General features: G+C 37.8%; 1 protein-coding gene across 8 annotated transcripts in view; it reads right to left on the bottom strand.

Moving 5' to 3' along the window:
* R3HDM1 (R3H domain containing 1) overlaps nt 1-5,000 on the bottom strand; it is a 95,997-nt gene extending 90,997 nt beyond the window's left edge. For all 8 annotated transcript variants that reach the window (XM_070389769.1, XM_005899490.3, XM_070389755.1 and 5 more), the window contains exons 1-2: nt 4,861-5,000; nt 1,863-2,073 (exon numbers count right to left, since the gene is read on the bottom strand). In XM_070389769.1, coding sequence (XP_070245870.1) covers nt 1,863-2,033 — 171 coding nt within the window. In that variant the 5' untranslated portion in view covers nt 2,034-2,073; nt 4,861-5,000. The remainder of the gene's footprint in view (nt 1-1,862; nt 2,074-4,860) is intronic.
* Between the last annotated feature and the right edge of the window lie 14,041 nt (nt 5,001-19,041).

The following is a 19,041-nucleotide window of genomic DNA, read 5'->3' as shown; positions in this document are numbered from 1 at the left end:
TTTACCATTTCAATCACAAATGCAAGAGAATTTAAGCATTTTCTCTGATCCAATCAGGATACTGACTTTCTGCCATCACTGGGTGTACTGATGGCAGGCATGACAATCTTTTGTTTTAAAAAGTGCTATTTCTAAAAATGACTAGAAAAACTGTTATTCCTCCAAATTTGTGTTATTCCTCCAAATTTCTTAGATAATAGCCACCTGACTTTACTTAAGCAGTGGGATCTAAATGCTTTTTAACTGCTGTATGAGTTGATATCATTTTCTAACACATTTCTGGCACATAATGAAGAATACAGTTTTTGAGTGAATGAAAGAATAAAACAACCTTTAAAAGAACCTTCTTAATTTATTCTAAAAGAATAAAGTATAAGTTTTGGCACATAGCCTTCAAGGTCTTTAGGATGCAGAAAGAATGATAAGAGTATTTTTCTCCCCAAATGCTAACTAAAACAAAAGTTTAAGACATAGTATTTTAATTTAACAGTTTATGGGCTTCCCTGATGGTGCTAGTGGTAAAGAACCCACCTGCCAATGTAGGAGACATAAGAGACACAGGTTCCATCTCTGGGTCGGGATGATCCCCTGGAGAAGGAAATGGCAACCCACTCCAACATTCTTGCCTAGAGGATCCCATGGACAGAGGGGCCTGGTGGGCTATAGTCCATAGGGTCACGATGAGTCTGACACAACTGAAGTGACTTAGAAGTATAGGGCTAACTAAAACAGAAGTATCAGATAGTATTTTAAATTAACAGCTTATGGTAGATTAAAGGTTTTTCCTACTGAGAGACAGGGTCAAATGCCCTCTCCCCTTGAATCTGGGCTGGCTTTACTAACAAGTGTTATCAACAGACAACAGTGGAAGTGACATTCTGGGAGTTCTAAGCCTAGGTCACAAGGATGCTTGCAGCTTTGTTTGGCTCTTGAAACACTTTCTGGAACCCCTGAGCTGCCCATAATGAGTCTGATTACCTGGGCCAATTGTGTTGGAGGCAGTCCAGGTATGTTATCCTAGTTCCAGCTCAGCTTACATTCCAGCTATTGCCACCAACAAGCCAGATAAGTGAGCAAAACAGTTATGGACCTTTTGGGCCAGGCCACCTGACATTTAAATATCAGTGAGGGATCTCTTTTGATGCCTTGTATGGACAAGATTCATTCAGTCAAGCCATTGCTCCATTTCCCGACACACAAACCACGAGATATTAAAAAAGAAAATGTTATTTGAAAATTGCAAGCCCTTATTTTGTGATTATCCATTGTATAGCAACAAATAACAAGAACACTTATAAGTAAGCATTGTTAAGTACTACTTGACACAATTTTTACCTACCTTGAATCTGTGGACCATCATCAATTGTCATCTATGCCTGGAATTAAAAGCCTTCTCAGTGGTTAGTGCTAGGTCATCATACACGTGTATCATCAAAAGCCTCAAGTGACCTTTTTTCTTCATCAATCTCTTTTTTCCCCTCAGTCACAGTTATCAATTGCTTCCCCAGGGCTGTTTTTGCCAACAGAACTCCTGCAGTTACAATCTCTCTATTCTAATCTCTTCTAATCTTAGGTTATTTTGAACTCTCACAACACTGATAGGTGTAAAACGGAATGAAAAAGTATAAAGCCACTAGAAAAAACAATATTAGCCACATACGAATAAAAAGAAATAGGTGATACAAGCAAATCAAAGAGCTAGATTCAACAAGCTAATCCAGGTGACCACACAAAGCAGCTGATAGACATGTCACAACGGGTCATCTTACCCTTATACAATTCTGAAAGTGAGTGTTGTATGAAAAGTATAATTATGTATTGAATATTTAATACTTGTAGCCAGAGGAAAAAATCTTGTTTACCTGCAAATCAATATTGTTGTCAATACAACGTTCATTCTTCTCTGCCAGAATCTTCCCATAGTTTTCTGATTTGGTAAGATTTTCAACTCCAGTTGTATCTTTCACTTCTGCCTCCAAATCCTTCATTGTTTCAGTATCATTTTTTATAGTAACAGTATCAGACATCCTCATTAGCAAAGGTTATTTTAGAATTCTACAGGGAACTTGAAGCCTTAGCAAGCAAGAAAAAAATTTTAATTCAGTTTGAAACATCCCTTACATTCAGTTAGTGCACAACACTGACTAAGTATCTTCTATGTTCCAGGAATAATGTCAAATATACATGGATAAATGCAAAATTCCTGCTTCCAAAGAGCATACAGTTTAGTGGCAAATATATCCAAATTAAAAAAAAATCATGAGACAATGAGATAAGGGATATAAAGGGTATGAGGTGATTTTGATGTGCACACCACTGTGAAAGTTCATAAGAAACATTAAGGAATAAGTCCTATCCAGATGAAAGGTAATGGATGGAGAGTTATAGATATGTACTGGGCTGACATCAGAAACCTTTTTATCTGAAGGGATATTACGAGTATTGTCCCTGTCATAGGGACAAAATCTTCCTGTCATAGCTTCAGAGCTTTCATTTAGCATTCCTAAAATTTCTAATTTCTTAAATTAACTTGCAATTCCAAAAGGAAATAACTTAAAAAATAGTGACATTCTATACAAAATACAGTTGTGAATTTGCACTAACTGTCCAGCATTATGAATCAAGCATTGAAAACTCTCCTGATTTACATGACTCAGGGCCAAACAACATACATTACCAGATGCTTTAGTACTTCAAAGGAGATCAAATACAAAAGAAGCCAATATATTTCATATCTTCAGTGAGTTTAAGACAACAATGGGAACTTTACACTGAATATCAAATAGGAACCTATCAGATAGAGCTCTCATTTTAGGACATATGAAATACGTGAACCTGAAGAGCAGAAGTTATAAACCACTTGCTATTTTTTTCTAGACTTATTGAGATATAACTGATATATAATAACATATAAGCCTAAGGTGTACAATATGATTATTTGATCAGATCAGATCAGATCAGTCGCTCAGTCATGTCCGATTCTTTGCAACCCCATGAATCGCAGCACGCCAGGCCTCCCTGTCCATCACCAACTCCCGGAGTTCACTCAGACTCACGTCCATCGAGTCAGTGATGCCATCCAGCCATCTCATCCTCTGTCGTCCCCTTCTCCTCTTGCCTCCAATCCCTCCCAGCATGAGAGTCTTTTCCAATGAGTCAACTCTTTGCACGAGGTGGCCAAAGTACTGGAGTTTCAGCTTTAGCATCATTCCTTCCAAAGAAATCCCAGGGCTGATCTCCTTCACAATGGACTGGTTGGATCTCCTTGCAGTCCAAGGGACTCTCAAGAGTCTTCTTCAACACCACACTTCAAAAGCATCAATTCTTCGGCGCTCAGCCTTCTTCACAGTCCAACTCTCACATCCATACATGACCACAGGAAAAACCATAGCCTTGACTAGACGAACCTTTGTTGGCAAAGTAATGTCTGTGCTTTTCAATATGCTATCTAGGTTGGTCATAACTTTCCTTCCAAGGAGTAAGCGTCTTTTAATTTCATGGCTACAGTCACCATCTGCAGTGATTCTGGAGCCCAGAAAAATACAGTCTGACACTATTTCCACTGTTTTCCCCATCTATTTCCCATGAAGTGATGGGACAGGATGCCATGATCTTCGTTTTCTGAATGTTGAGCTTTAAGCCAGCTTTTTCACTCTACTTTCACTTTCATCAAGAGGCTTTTTAATTCCTCTTCACTTTGTGCCGTAAGGGTGGTGTCATCTGCATATCTGAGGTTATTGATATTTCTCCTCGCAATCTTGATTCCAGCTTGTGTTTCTTCCAGTCCAGCGTTTCTCATGATGTACTCTGCATATAAGTTAAATAAACAGGGTGACAATATACAGCCTTGATGAACTCCTTTTCCTATTTGGAACCAGTCTGCTGTTCCATGTCAAGTTCTAACTGTTGCTTCCTGACCTGCATACAAATTTCTCAAGAGGCAGGTCAGGTGGTCTGGTATTCCCATCTCTTTCAGAATCTTCCACAGTTTATTGTGATCCACACAGTCAAAGGCTTTGGCATAGTCAATAAAGCAGAAATAGATGTTTTTTTGGAACTCTCTTGCTTTTTCTATGATCCAGCGGATGTTGGCAATTTGATCTCTGGTTCCTCTGCCTTTTCTAAAACCAGGTTGAACATCAGGAAGTTCACGGTTCACATATTGCTGAAGCCTGGCTTGGAGAATTTTGAGCATTACTTTACTAGCATGTGAGATGAGTGCAATTGTGCGGTAGTGTGAGCATTCTTTGGCATTGCCTTTCTTTGGGATTGGAATGAAAACTGATCTTTTCCAGTCCTGTGGCCACTGCTCCAGGTAATGCAATCCATCACCTCACATAATTAAATTTGTGTGTGTGTGGTAAGGACAATCTATTTCAAAATGCATCAAAAAAATGAAGATAAACTGAATAGGTAGAGGGATGGGTACAGATGGACAGATGCAGGTTAAAGCAAGTATAATAAAATGTTGATGGTAGAATGCAGGGGTGGTTAAATGGTTTCACTGTAAAATTCCTTCAACTTCTCTGTGTTTCTCAAAATTTCATAATTAAATCTTGAGAAGGGAAAAATCCAGTAGACCTTGTTTTTTCTACATGGAAAATTCAAGATTTCTTTTCCTAAAAGAATGTTTTGCAATGAAATACCTAAACCTATCTTAGGAATCCATAAATACATCTGAAAAGCTTAAAAAAAAAAAAAAAAGTCTTCCTTAATTATATTCATACCAAAGTTAAGTGATTCATTCTCAAAACAGTAAAGTTAGTAAGGGGGAAGAAGTTATTTAAAGTACTCTGATTGCCTACGATTTTGAAATAAAAATCTCTAATTTTTCTTAAATGATAAGAGAGGTTAGGTTACCTGATGTGTCCTATGGATTTGGGATTGTGGTGTTCCACAAAAATAAAATAAAATAATCCAAGGTTCTTTTTCACAGTTGTCAGCCAGGATGTCAATTGTCTTGACCCATTTGGAATCTGGCAGGAGGAGTCCCATGTCCTTGTCACCACTGTAGATTCCTGGACTGAAATGGACTGTCTTGGATCAAATATATCATATCTCTCAGCGGCCTAAAATTAAAACAAAATATTTTAACAAAATAGCCAAGGGAAATTAAATACTACACAGTAATTTGGAAATTAAAAATACTACTCTTGGTGACTTTACTGTTTTCTTGTCCTAAACGAGGGCCAGAACACTTAGTTCTACACAATTCTGACATACACTGGTCTTGTGAGCCTGAGTAAGTCATGAAGCCACCTAGACTCTTCTGCTGTAAAAGCAGAAGGAAGAAGAAAGCAAGGGAATAGATATATAATAAGAACAGAGTATATGGTCAGTGTTGTAAGGGAGATGATGATTTTCATTTTAAAAGTGTGCCCAGTATCAGAACCAGGGAATTCTTGCCTCCAAGAACTATGATTTTTAGTTTTCTTCCAAAGCTACAACTCCATGGATATAAAACAGTAATTTTTAAAAATAATCACATTCTAGGTTTTTAAAAGAACAAAAGCTGTAATAAGCCATTTAACACGTTCAAAGAAACACACATTGTCTGTTAAAAGCAAATGTCTATAAAGGGTGACAGACTATTTTTAAAGACATCTGAAAGATTAATGCCAAAATTCTCTCAGTGTCATCTGTTTTTATAGTCAGTTTCATTTAAAGTTTTCTCTTTTTTTTTGGTACAAGTGACTACATCACAGCAAAAAATACTTTGTGTCGCTCTTCCATCTTCCTTTGACAATCTGTTGTCAATAAATAGGACAGCACAGTTTTAAGGTGAACAACTGCACATAATGGGGTCTAACCACCAAGAGATGTAATACTAATACTGCTGAGCATACATCACAGAAGAATTCACATCTTATACTAATTCTTTAAAAACGACTTTGAAATGGAATTATTTTGAACCCCAACACAGATTCATATTAGTTTTCATATCTCAATTACACTGTGTTTGACTACAGGATAACAGAAAAGGATGTATTACAAACAAGTGTTAAACTGTTTTCTAATTGACATCGTCATTTCAATATGACCAAGGTTGCTGGGCCACTAAATATAATGACTAGGCTTAAGAAAAAAAATCCACCTGAAACAAACCAAAAAATACTTAAATATATTATTTTTCTCATTTAAAATTTTTTCTCTCATAAAATGGTAGACACAAGATGGCAGCACTCACTAAGCAGCAAAATTCTTTGCGTTCTTGCAGAAATTTTGTGATTTAATTTTGACTTTTTTACATTCAAAACTCTAAGAGAGCATGGTTGCAGTTCACTTAAGAAGTGAGTAAGGTATCACGAAAGGAAAAGCTGCAAGGGATAATGAGGAGGAGGCACAATGTGAAGAGGTGAACAAGGATCAGAAGATCTTCTAAGGACCCAAGGAATCTTAGGGACCACCAAATCCAACTGTATGATAAACATGCAAGTTATCAGTGCCCAGAAGTAAAATGACTTATCCAAAGTCATACAACCAATTTATATGACCAATACTTGCTAATAAGCCACACTACTTGACAACAAATTAATGAGTGCTGCTGAACCAACTGGCCAGTTATTGCCTGGAAAGGAAGTAGTAGTATAACAGCAAACTCAATGCATTAGCATTAGTGTGTGTGTGCTCAGTCAGGTCTGACTCTTTTCAATCCTACAGACTGTAGGGGAGTCGGACACGACTGAAGCAACTTAGCATGCATGCATGCATTGGACAAGGAAATAGCAACCCACTCCAGGATTCTTGCCTGGAGAATCCCAGGGACAGAGGAGCCTGATGGGCTGCGTCTGTGGGGGTCGCATAGAGTCGGACACGACTGAAGCGACTTAGCAACAGCAGCAGCAGCAGACTGTAGGGAAAAAAATATTTAACTGATAAATGGTTAGAAGATTTGAATGGCTTAAAGGTCAAGCACTTGCTACAGTATCTCTCACAGAGTGGGCACTCCAAAAATGTTATAATAGCTTTCTTTCATGGTCAGAATCACCTTAGGCCAGCAGTTGGTTGAAGCTTTATCTGTTGTGTCCTGGCTGCACCCTGCATGATAGCAGACTGACCGAGGCCCACATAGGGTGCACAGTGGCCTTGTATACCTCAACTTTTCTTATGCATGAATCCTACAAAGCTCAACAGGAGAGAATGACTGGAGTTTGTTTGAATGTGCCTATGTTGGGGAGGAGGGTACTTGCCTCAGTGTACAGCCTCACTGGGCTCTCATTAGAGCTTTGCCATTAAACATTAAAAATTCACATCAACTTTACTTCTCAAAAGTAATAATGTATTTATTTTAAATACAAATGTTTTCCTCTCTAAATCTTCAAGTAAAAGAGAGATTCCAGCTTCTTGGTACTTACTACAACAAAATTACTTTTATTGTGGCACAAAGCCTGTATTTCTAGGATTACCTAAGGCTATGTGGATGTGTAGGTGTCAAGTACAGGAAGCCACAGACAGAAGTGGCAGATTATATCTCTGCCACAACACTCAGGAGTCAATTAAATGCACCTTCCTTATGTAATAGATAGCTATACAGTAAGTCAACATGATTAAGGAACTTAAATGAATTGGGTAGGTTTCTACAATAGAAAGAAAAGGAAAAATAATATTGACATCTATTAAATGCATACATCTGAGTACCTACTGTTACTGATATTTAAAAACTGAGCTTCTGAGAATTTGTTCCAACATAAAACAAATTTTATTTGTTGCAACAAAACATAAAAAAAAAAGATGTATATATGCACTCAACATTCAAACTCGTCTTTGAAAATACATTCTTCCAGCCAGTAATGTTATTTATTAGGGATATATCAGAGATTTGATTGCTTCCCTGGTGGTCAGCTGTAAAGAATATGCCTGCCAGTGCAGATGTGGGTTCGATCCCTGGGTTGGGAAGATCCCCTGGAGAAGGAAATGGCAACCCACTCCAGGGTTCTTGGCTGGGAAACCCACGGACAGAGGAAAATTCCATAGCCCCGTGGGTTATAGTCCACAGGGTCACAAAAGAGTTGTACAGGACTGAGCAACTAAACAACAGAGATTTGATTATACACAATTTCTAAGCTACCAGGTAGCCAACAAAAGAGAAATGGCCACATGTATGTATTATACATAATAGAATCTTCAGAATCTTATGCACAGAAAGGCTGGCATCCACCCAACACCATATGCAAACGGGCATTAGAGGGAAAAGTAAATTTTTATAACCTAAAAAAGTTAAACTATAAAAGCATACGAATATAGGAAATATTTTATAATTATTTTGTGAGAGTCCTTCCCAAGAATGATGTAAAAATTTAGAAGCTATCAAAGAAAAATATTAACAAAATTTACAATAAAGTTTCAATATATTTTTGTATGACAAAAATGTAAGAGATTAAAAGGCAAATCATGTAACAAAAATATTTTCAATACAAAAGGGCCAAAATCTTTAAAGTAAAAAAAGGTCTTAAAAACCAAAGAGAAAAGGAGAGAAATGGGAACCAGAAATTTATAAAAGAAATACAAGTAACTAGCACCAAAAACTACTCATAAACAGCCTACCAGTGCAGGTACTGTTCTAATACCTTTCATAATTAACTCATTTAAAACTCATAACATGGAGAAGGAAATGGCAAAGCAATCCAATATTCTTGCCTGGAAAGTCCATGTACAGAGGAGCCTGGCGGGCTGCAATCCATGGGGTTACATGGCTGAGCATGCATGAATGAGGGTGGAGGGAGATGGGTTGGTAGCAATAAACTGGTAGAACTAAAAAAAAAAAAAAAAGCTCCTAACAATTCTAGGAAGTAGGCTGTATCAACATCCCCATTTTACAGATTAGGAAACTAAGGCACAGATAAATTGCTTTGTCCATGGTCACACAGATGCTAAGAGTGGGATATGAAGCAGGATATGAACCGGGGCAGACAGATGCTCCTCTCTAAGCTCTTACCCAAAATGCTGTATCATCATTAATATGTACCAAGAAGAGAGACAATTTGGGTTTATAGAGCATATTTATTTCAAAAAATACTTAAAATGTGTAGTAACTTGGTAACACTGTGTTCAAGAAAGAAAGTAGTAGACTTACCCTTTTCACGTAGATAGTACATAATAGTACAGAGATCCTCTTTTTATTTATGGTTAGTCAGGCTAATTGCTACTAAATTAGCAGAACTGTCAGGTAATCATCCAGTTTCTCTTAATTTCCCTATCTCTTGTGATCTTAAGTATTAAACTATGTAAACCTGGCTGGTAACAAGGATTCAGTTTGTGGTGAAGGAACAACATGAAGCCAAGGAGCTTACCAATGATAAATATGCATAGTTAGCTACCTTTCTCAGGGTAACAAAGCAGGGCAGAATTAGGATCAACATTTTGAAAGCATATGCAGTCCATGAATGAACAATTTCTCCAGTGAAGATTTCAGACAGAATTTTCAGCAATAAAAATTAACCACTGCTAATTCAAAGGATCACCTTATTCTGCGTAGAGCCTAATGTATGTGGTTCTATGAGTATGTTAAGTGCTCAGTCATGGCTGACTCTTGGCTAACACATAGACTGTGGTCCACCAGACTGTCTTGTCCATGGAATTCTCCCGGCAAGTATACTGGAGTGGGTAGCCAGTCCCTTCTCAAGGGGATCTTCCTGACTCAGGGATCAAGCCGAGTCTTCTGCTCTGCAAGCAGATTCTTTATTGTCTGAGCTACCAGAGAAGCCTATGTGTTTATATAGCACAAAGAACTGAAAAGTTACATAATCAGAAAAATAAATATTCTAATTTCACACACTGAAAACCAGTTTTTTCTAGATAAAACATCAAAAAGTTATTTAAGGGAATCCCCTGATGATTCAGTGTTTAGGATTCTGCACTTCCCCTGCGGGGGGCCTGGGTAAATCCTCAGTCAGGGAACTAAGATCCCACAAGCCCATGGCTCACCCCCATCCCCCAAATAATTATAATTTTGTTGTGGGAAAGAAATGTGGCCACACAGATTAAAAAAAATTTTTTTTTCACATAAATATTGGGGGGGGGGAGGAGTTACATTATTTAAGTTATCGGAATAGAATTTGGCACTGCAATGTCACTTTATTAGATAGACACAATGCTGTATTTTTTCCCTTAGAGAAGAAATGTAATCGGGCAGGCACACTTATTAAATAAGCCAAATGCACAAGAACAACATATAACTTCTCCTAAGGTTAAAGACAGACACAAACCATTGGCCAAAGGCCTCTACTTGGAAAAGCCAAAAAAAAAAAAAAGCCCACAACTATCCATGGTTTATGCTATATTTAGAAATAGTGGAAATATACATTCTCAGAGTCAATCACTTGTCATTTACTTGAAAAAGAATACAAGCAGCAACATTTCAAAATGCTAACTGCCTATGTGATTTATAAACAGTTGCTGTCATCCAACAAAAGGTATGGAGTGACCTCAGGAAGCTGCAGCAAGTATTAGCTATATTATTAAAAATGAACAGAAGAGAAAGAACTACCTTGATGCAAAGAGTTTGCTAAACCCAAACGAGGAGGTTAATAATGACATTTATCAATAAACACATAAAATATTTTAAGATGATATTAAAAAGAGGAAAAAAGATAAAAAGAAAAAAACTTTAAAAAAGAGAAAATAATTAAAAAAAAGAAAAGTAAAAAGGTTTGGTAAATTAAAGAATGAGAGGGAATAACAGATTAGTGGAGTCTTATAGTCCATGAGGTCACAAAAGAATAGGACACAACTTTGTGACTAAACAACCATCAGATTCTGAGACAAATTACTTTTATTAAAAAACTTAATGGGGAGGTAAGGTGTTACATGAATCTGCTGCATACAAAGATGCCAAAGGAAAAAGAAGTTCATTTAATGGGAACAGAGTATATGAACTGAGGCTAAAGACAAGAAATGTGACGATAGCTAGAGTTGGCAAGGGCACGGGGAATGAAAACTCTCAAATACTATGAGTTTATGTTAGTAATCTGTGATAACATATGAAGTTTAAATTTGTCCTATCCTATGCCCAACATTTACACTTCTGGATCTATACACCGAAGAGACTCATATATGTACATGAGGAGACTACAAAAATACTCACTGAATTGTTTTAATACAATGCAACTTATGGAAAAATTTTAAAATGACACAATCATGAATTGGAAGGATACACATCTATTTCGTGTTAGTAATTCTCTCTGGAAGTTTCTGGTGAGAAGCACAGGAATTTTTAGCATGTCTTTATTATTTTATTTTTTAAAGAAAAAGATCTGTAGCAAACAACAAAAGGTTAACAATTTGCTAATTCTGAGTAGTAAGTACTGAACATTTTGTTATAATGCTTTTTTTTTTTTTTGGTTCTGACATTTTATTAATTCATTTAATCCACCTAACAACCCTAAGGAGTTCTGAATGTCTCCATTTTACAAGTGAGGAAGCGGAGGCAGAGAAAGACCAGGCAGTTTACTCAAGGTTGCATGACTACTAAGTGGCAGAGTTAGAATTTGAATTCAGGTAGTCTGGCTTCAGAGCCCTTGCTGTTAGCCACTGCCTATATATACTGCCGCTAGAAACAAGGATGCTAATAGAACAGAAAGTAATTAACTGGGGAGACCAACTAGATACAGAGGTTGATACAGATACAGGTTGCTGCTGCTGCTGCTAAGTCACTTCAGTCATGTCCAACTCTGTGTGACCCCATAGACAGCAGCCCGCCAGGCTCCGCCATCCCTGGGATTCTCCAGGCAAGAACACTGGAGTGGGTTGCCATTTCCTTTTCCAATGCATGAAAGAGAAAGGTGAAAGTGAAGTCGCTCAGTCGTGTCCAACTCTTCGTGACCCCATGGACTGCAGCCTACCAAGTTCCTCCATCCATGGGATTTGCCAGGCAAGAGTACTGGAGTGGGGTGCCATTGCCTTCTCCGACAGATACAGGTTAGGAATGTGATAGTTATGACAGGATACACATGACTGTGCAGGTAACGCTTGCTACCCACTAAGAGAGGAAACATCAGTTCAGTTCAGTCACTCAGTCGTGTCTGACTCTTTGCCACCCCATGAACCGCAGCACGCAAGGCCTCCCAGTCCATCACCAACTCCCGGAGTCCACCCAAACCCATATCCATTGAGTCAGTGATGCCATCCAACCATCTCATCCTCTGTCGTCCCCTTCTCTTCCTGCCCTCAATCTTTCCCAGTATCAGGGTCTTTTCAAGTGAGTCAGCTCTTTGCATCAGGTGACCAAAGTATTGAGTTTCAGCTTCAAAATCAGTCCTACAATGAACACTCAGGACTGATCTCCTTTAGGATGGAGGAAACATAAGAGGGGGGAAAAGAGGATTTGGTGTAGAACAATCTCACTTCAGTTTTGTATACAGTATGTTCAAGGTGCCTTCAGGACATTCAGGGGGAGAAATCTAATCAGGAGTTGTACCATCAGGTGTTAAGCAGAGAAGGAAAGGCTGCTACTGTTGACTGGGTAGAAGTGCTGAACAGATAGAAGTTCTGAATTATCAACCTAGATGCAGTTGCTGAGAAGGCACTGAGTAAGAAAAGAAGTGGACTTAGGAAAGGATTCCCGGGGAATACCAAATCCTTAGGAGATGGGCAGGAAGGTGGAGAAACAAAGAGTCTGCTGGATCTGGTAACAAGGTTAGCATGAGATGCAAGGCTAGGGGAAGGCTGTCAGGATAGAAAGCAGAGAAAGGACGGAGGGAAATTGGAGTCTTGAAAAGGAAAAAAGGATGAGAATGAGAAGGAAAATCTGAAGTAGAAAGAAATGAAGAATTGGAGTCAGAAGAACAAATCAAAGGACAAGCCTTACAAGTACTTACCATTCTCAGAAAAATGAAGATAATGTGACAAGAAGCCGAGGGAATTCATATCTAATAAACACTTTTCTCTATTTCAAACCTAGGACATTATGTGCTAAAAATGAGGAAGTTGGGATAGCTTTGGACTCTTCGAAGAATGATGGGTGAGGATAAATATTGGAGTGAGTCTCTAGTGGGAGGCTCATTACAGCTGACTCCAACATCCAGAACTGTCTAGGCATAGTCCTTCTGAGAGGAAGTCTATAGATATCAAGACTACAGGTTTCTGAGATTGTTTAACTGAAGTCATTGCAATGGGAGTAAATGAAATGACTCAGGTGTTATCGAACAGCCATTTCCAGATCTACCATTATAACATTATATGGTACATTGCTTAAGAAGCCTAACAATGCCAATCAAAAGGCAAAAAGCTGGAGGCTAGGAATGCTAGAGTACTAAAAGAAGTCTTTCTATATTTCTATGTAGTGGGGTTCCTAGTTTGAGCTGATGCAGAGGCTAAAGAATGTGTTTCCCATTAGAGAACCAACGCAGGAGAGAAAAAGGGGAAGACAAACAGTTCAAGGTATATAAGGGATCATGGCCAGTACAGAAGATTCTAGAGAATATGGTGCCCTGAAGACTAACTTTATCAGAAGCTCTAGGAGACAGAACTTTAGGCAGGAATATTAGCAAATTCATAGCAAGCACTAGCAAAAGTGGCAGTGGGCCAGAGAAGGACAAAAACTCAAAGAGCATGAAAGGGCTGTTCATGAGCTCATGAGAGATGCTCCCTACGTATGTGTTAAATGCAGGACTGACATAAACATACCAGGTTATAATAAGATCTCTTGGCACATAGTAAGATCCCCTTTAAAGACCACATGGAAGAAAAAAGACTGGTCTTATCATTTGATCATGTTTTGGGAAATAAAGAACATTTGAAGGTTTAGATTCTTGGAAACTTGAGCACAGATAAGAAGGATGTGAGAGGAGAAATTACGATAATGGGCGTGTAAGAAGAGAGAGTATAGATTTTTTGTTCCATACTGAGTTTGAATTGATTTTAATTCATTCTTTACATAGTATATTATCTACTGAGAGATGCTTTTAAGCAATGGAACCTGCTAAAGGGAACTATTTAAACGGAAAAACATCTGTTTATTCAACCTTGACTTATCTCTTGGAATAATGACAGCCAGAAAAGTAAATTATTACCCTAATACAGAACACCAAAGACACTATCAATATTTAAGAGAATAAAATATTGTGTAGTAAAGAATTTGGCTGGCCTTTGTCTCTAGTTCCTGGGAGGTAGCATCTAAAATCTTGGAATTCGGGGGAATTCCCCAGCAGTTCAGTGGTAAGGACTTGGTGCTTTCACTGCCATGGCCTGAGTTCAATCCCCGGTCAAGGAACTAAGATCCCAAAAGCCACATGGCAAGACCAAAAAATAAATTTAAATTCTTGGAAGTGATAGGAATACAGGGTACTGATTGTTTATGTTACTGAGGTAACTCATGGTGGAGGCCCTACAGAACTGATGTGAAGAAGATGACTCAAGATGTGGACTGGCCACACCTGAATGATTAACAGGATTATAAAGTTGGGGCTCTGAGCCAATGCAATATCAGCATGACCTCTGGGAAGGGAAAGGGAAGGTGAGAGACTGAACTCAATCGATGGGACAATGATTCAGTCAATCATGCTGATGTCATGAAACACTACTAAAAACTGAAGCTTGGGTGAGCTTCCCCAAACTGTAGTATTCAGTCACATACCTGTACCAGAAGGGTAACACATCCTAGCTCATTCCACAGAGATGACGAGGGAAGCTTTGCATTTGGGCCCCTCCCAAATCTTTTGTATCTGTTACAATAAAGCTGTAATGGAAGTTAGGCACTTTCCTGAGTTCTAGAAGTCATTTTAGTGAATTTTTAAAACCTGAGGGGGTAAAGGGAACCTTCAAATCTGTAGCTGGCTGATTAGAAGTGAGGGTAGACTTACAGAGGACCATGCCTTAACCTGCGAAGCTTGGTCTCATGCTGGGTTACTCAGTGTCATGAGCCATTGCAGTTATCAACCTTTTGCATAGTCTAGTCTCATTCATTACATTCTTACTAATGTGGTTTGTGCTAGGTTCACAGCATGATAATACCTGTAGTTTACCGTTCATGAATAAAAGTGAATATTGTGAACATAATCCCAGTTTATTCATCCATTCTTAATGCCATCAATGAAAAGGCATATCTTTATATGGCATGCTAGGCCATGCTATCAGAAGCCTTCAGTCTTTATGGTATTTAAGCTAGACTCTAATGTGGTATCCCTTTACTCCTTCAGAACTCTTTCACTTGATTTTTCCCCCCGCTGTACTACTAATATAACTAAATGAATTTATCTCTAATGTACTTTTTATCCATGGCTAGCATTTCATTCTTATCACTGGATCACAATGGAAGTTCTTTGAAGGCCTTAAAGGTATTAAGCTCTGTCATCAAAGAGTCTCAGCAAAATTCACACTGAGCTACTGGCACATTTATCTAATCTATCCAAAGGTTCTTTGATGGCTTATGTATTTCATCAACATGTGAAACTTCATTTTCTCTAGCATTTGAATCAGTAGGTTTAACATGACCCATTTCCTCCTTATGACAAAAAGTGTTTCCTTTACAAGATTTTAATTTAGGTTACAATTGGCAGACATTCTGTTTTATAACTATTAATGTGCCACCCTTCACTTCTTGAACTGCCAACTACATTCTTTCCAACAAAGGATCACAACCCTCTTTCAAGAAAGCACCTAGGGATTATGTTCAGGGGAAAAAAGGCTCAAACATGTTTTATTTCTTTTCAGTCAAAGAGCATTTCATGGTCAGTAAAAATAGCTTAAAAACAGCTTGAGGTAGAACAGGTGTTGTCTTTCAATGGCCACCATCTACAGTCATACTCTATAAAAGGATGTGCACAACAAAGTGCAAATACTATTATAGCTTGAAGATGCTGCTGCTAGGCATGTGTGAACACCACTGAGAACCTCCTGGTCTCCAGAAATTCACACTATCCCCTACATTTGTAGAATGAGCAGATATAGCTTCTGTTTAAAGTGCCTAAGGTTCTGTCCAATTTAATTAGTTCAATTTCCTATGGCTGTGCACAAAATGAATAAATCCAGTCTAATACGTTTCAGATTGGATTTATTAATGACTTTCTTTCATTATTCCTTGAACTATACCCACTACATCAAATTGTTTTAGTAGTTATTAATAGTTTATAAGTTTCTGTTGCTTTCTTTACAATTGTCACTGAAATTCAATGGGGCATTCAGTCTACAATTTCTGATATCATTGATTTCCTACCTGTTAAAAGAAGTTGTGGTTTAGCTAGCACTTTGAAAATACTGAGATGATAAAATGTTCTACTGTCTCTCTCTAGTGATCCTGTATTACGGCGTGACATTAGATATGCTTGGTAATCAGCACTGCATATGTTCAAACTACTTGAAAAAAAAAATAGAAAAGGCACGTGATTTCTGTGGAAGTGCCTTCTGCGGAAGATAGAAACCATATACCCTTCTAAGTATTTGAAAATAACAGAAAAGAGAGAAGATGTCAAACCAGCATAGTAGATTGAATAATGATTTACAGACACGATAAAGCAGTAACTCTTAATTATTTTTAGACCATAAACGGATCCGGCTTGAGAAGCTTATTAAACTCTGCAGGGATGCAGCACTCAGACATGAGTAGGTTCATGGACATTTTCCATGTGGTTTTAGGTTATTTAGAAGCACATACATAAATCCTAGTTGGCATCTCTTGTTTTATATTTTATATATGCATGTTATACAATGTTTTGTATGTGTGTTTTATATGAAATATAAAACAAGATTGTTAATTAACATTCAAGTATAGGCTTGGGAGAAATACACACATATATCCACACATGCACATGTATACATATATACACGCAGATTGTACACAAACCCGTAAATTTCAAGTGAGAAGGTGGGGCTGGGTTGAAAGATATTAACTGGAAAATAAAAAAAGAAAAAAAAAGAAAGATATTAACTGGGCTTCAACCATTTATCTAGTTACTAAAGTACATCTGAGGAAGTCTAGGGCTTAGAAGAACTTGATTGAGAAAAAAAACAACTATTAACTCTATTAAAGACATCTATCAATTAGAATGGGGGTTCCTCAGCTAGGGAGGTGTGACAAGAAGATTTTCAGAGATGATGATTTTTTGGGGGGTTCTATTTCACTCCTACCCCATGTCCCACATGACCAAGAATCTAATTATATCGCAGAGAAGAGAACTATGACAATCAGCAGAGGCACCAAGAGAAATGTTACATGATTTCACAGAAGGGAGAGTTATACATGAAGATGACATTTAACTCAGCTCTGAAAACATTTTTATTTTATACATCTTACTTTGTCTTAAACACATATAACTTGTTAGCCGAAAATTTAAGCATCTTCCCTGATAGCTCTATGAGTTATCACAAAACCACAGTGCCATTAAGACAACTATGCCTTAATCAACTTGCTATCTTAATCTGTTTTACAAAGCAAAATAAAAACAGTATGATGACAGTTGCTAGGTTTGTTACTATGTACACATGTAAATGTTAAGTGAATTTCTATTCCTCAGACCATTTTAAATACGAAGATATAAGGCACAAAATCTTGAAAAAAATTTTTTAAATGTTAAAAATCTTTAAACACATGAGACTTCTCTAGTATTTTGCTATTTTCTGTGACTCTACAATTATTTCAAAATAAAAAGCTAAAAATCCCATTGTACATCCACTGTACGACATTTGGAAAAATACAGAATGGTATATTAAAAAATATGACTTGGAACACAATTATGAAGTAGGTATTGTGTTAAGTTATCTTGAAATGTGAAAATTTTAAAGGTGCTTTCTAAGAAAAATAGGAAAATAGAAAAATCATTTGAGAGAAAAAGAATTCCCTTTAACAGTCTAAAATGTGTATCTTTGGAAGACAAAATATTTTAGATGACAATTTCAATATGTGATCATTTCAATCCACTTATAAGGCCTGAAACATCAATTTTTAAAAATTAAAGAAATTGAAGGGTAAAACTTATTTATTTAAAATATATTTAACTATTACTCAATAGTTTCTTTTTTATTAAGTGCAGAGTTTAACATAAAGTGTCGCCAGTCACTGCTATTAAATGACCAAAGAACATTTAAAGTCAAGTGCAGATTTGGTTCCAATGAAAATTGAAAACCTGGACAATGAAAATTTGGAGAGTGTATGTGTATGAGTGAAGGTTGGACAGGAAGGAGAAAGACCGGGAGATAGAGTAGAGAAGGAAGCAAAACGCTAAGAGGGAGAGAGAAATGGAGGCAGAAAGACTAACAGGACAGTGTCAAGGACACGGGAGACGCAAACAGGGACAGAGAGGCAGGAAGAAAGTCAGGCACGGAAGAGTAAGAGAAGGGGCGGGGGACAGCCAGAAAGCTGGAGCAAGGGGCCCAGAGCACGGCACGCCAGGCACAAAGGCAGAAAAGTAGACAACAGTAACAGAGAGGGAGAGGGAGGGACAGAGGCAAACAGAGGAAAAGGGAGAGACAGTGGGGGCAGGGAGAGAGACACTCACAGAGAGACGGAGGCACCAGAGACAGGGTGCCTCAGGTGAGCAGAAAGGAAAGGAAAGACTGACAGACACACAGAGAGGGACTCTGAGACACCAGGTAGAAATGCACAGAGAGGGAGACAGACTGAGACAAAGTGAGAAAGACTAACAGGCCAGTGGAGGGAGACAGAGGGAAAGGAGAGAGACAGAGAAGAGCCAAACACTCAGAAAGTCACTCACATGCACGCGCGCGCGCGCACACACACACACACACTCACACACACACACACTCAGAAAGTCTCTCACACACACACACACACACACACACACACTCACACACGGCGGGCAGGGAGCAGAGAGACAAAAGGAAACCTAAAGAACACAATAAATGAAAAGGGGTAAAGACAATTAAAAAGGGAAAAGCAGAATGCAACAAAGATGGATAAAAGCAGTTGTAGGTAAGAACTCAGAGTATGAGCTGTTAATTTTCATTTTTTTTTCTTTTGTTGTTCAACATAAAATTTAAAATCTGAGCATAAAAAAGAAATGGTGATTGAAATTCTCCTGGCATTAGATTGAAATAATGTACCTAATAAAACTCCCTAATTTTAATAACAGCTATTAATACTTTCACAAT

Source organism: Bos mutus, chromosome 2 (assembly GCF_027580195.1).
Source record: "Bos mutus isolate GX-2022 chromosome 2, NWIPB_WYAK_1.1, whole genome shotgun sequence".
Taxonomy (NCBI): Eukaryota; Metazoa; Chordata; class Mammalia; order Artiodactyla; family Bovidae; genus Bos; species Bos mutus.
Note: the sequence above shows the minus strand (reverse complement) of the source record. Positions and strands in the feature narration are given on the sequence as shown.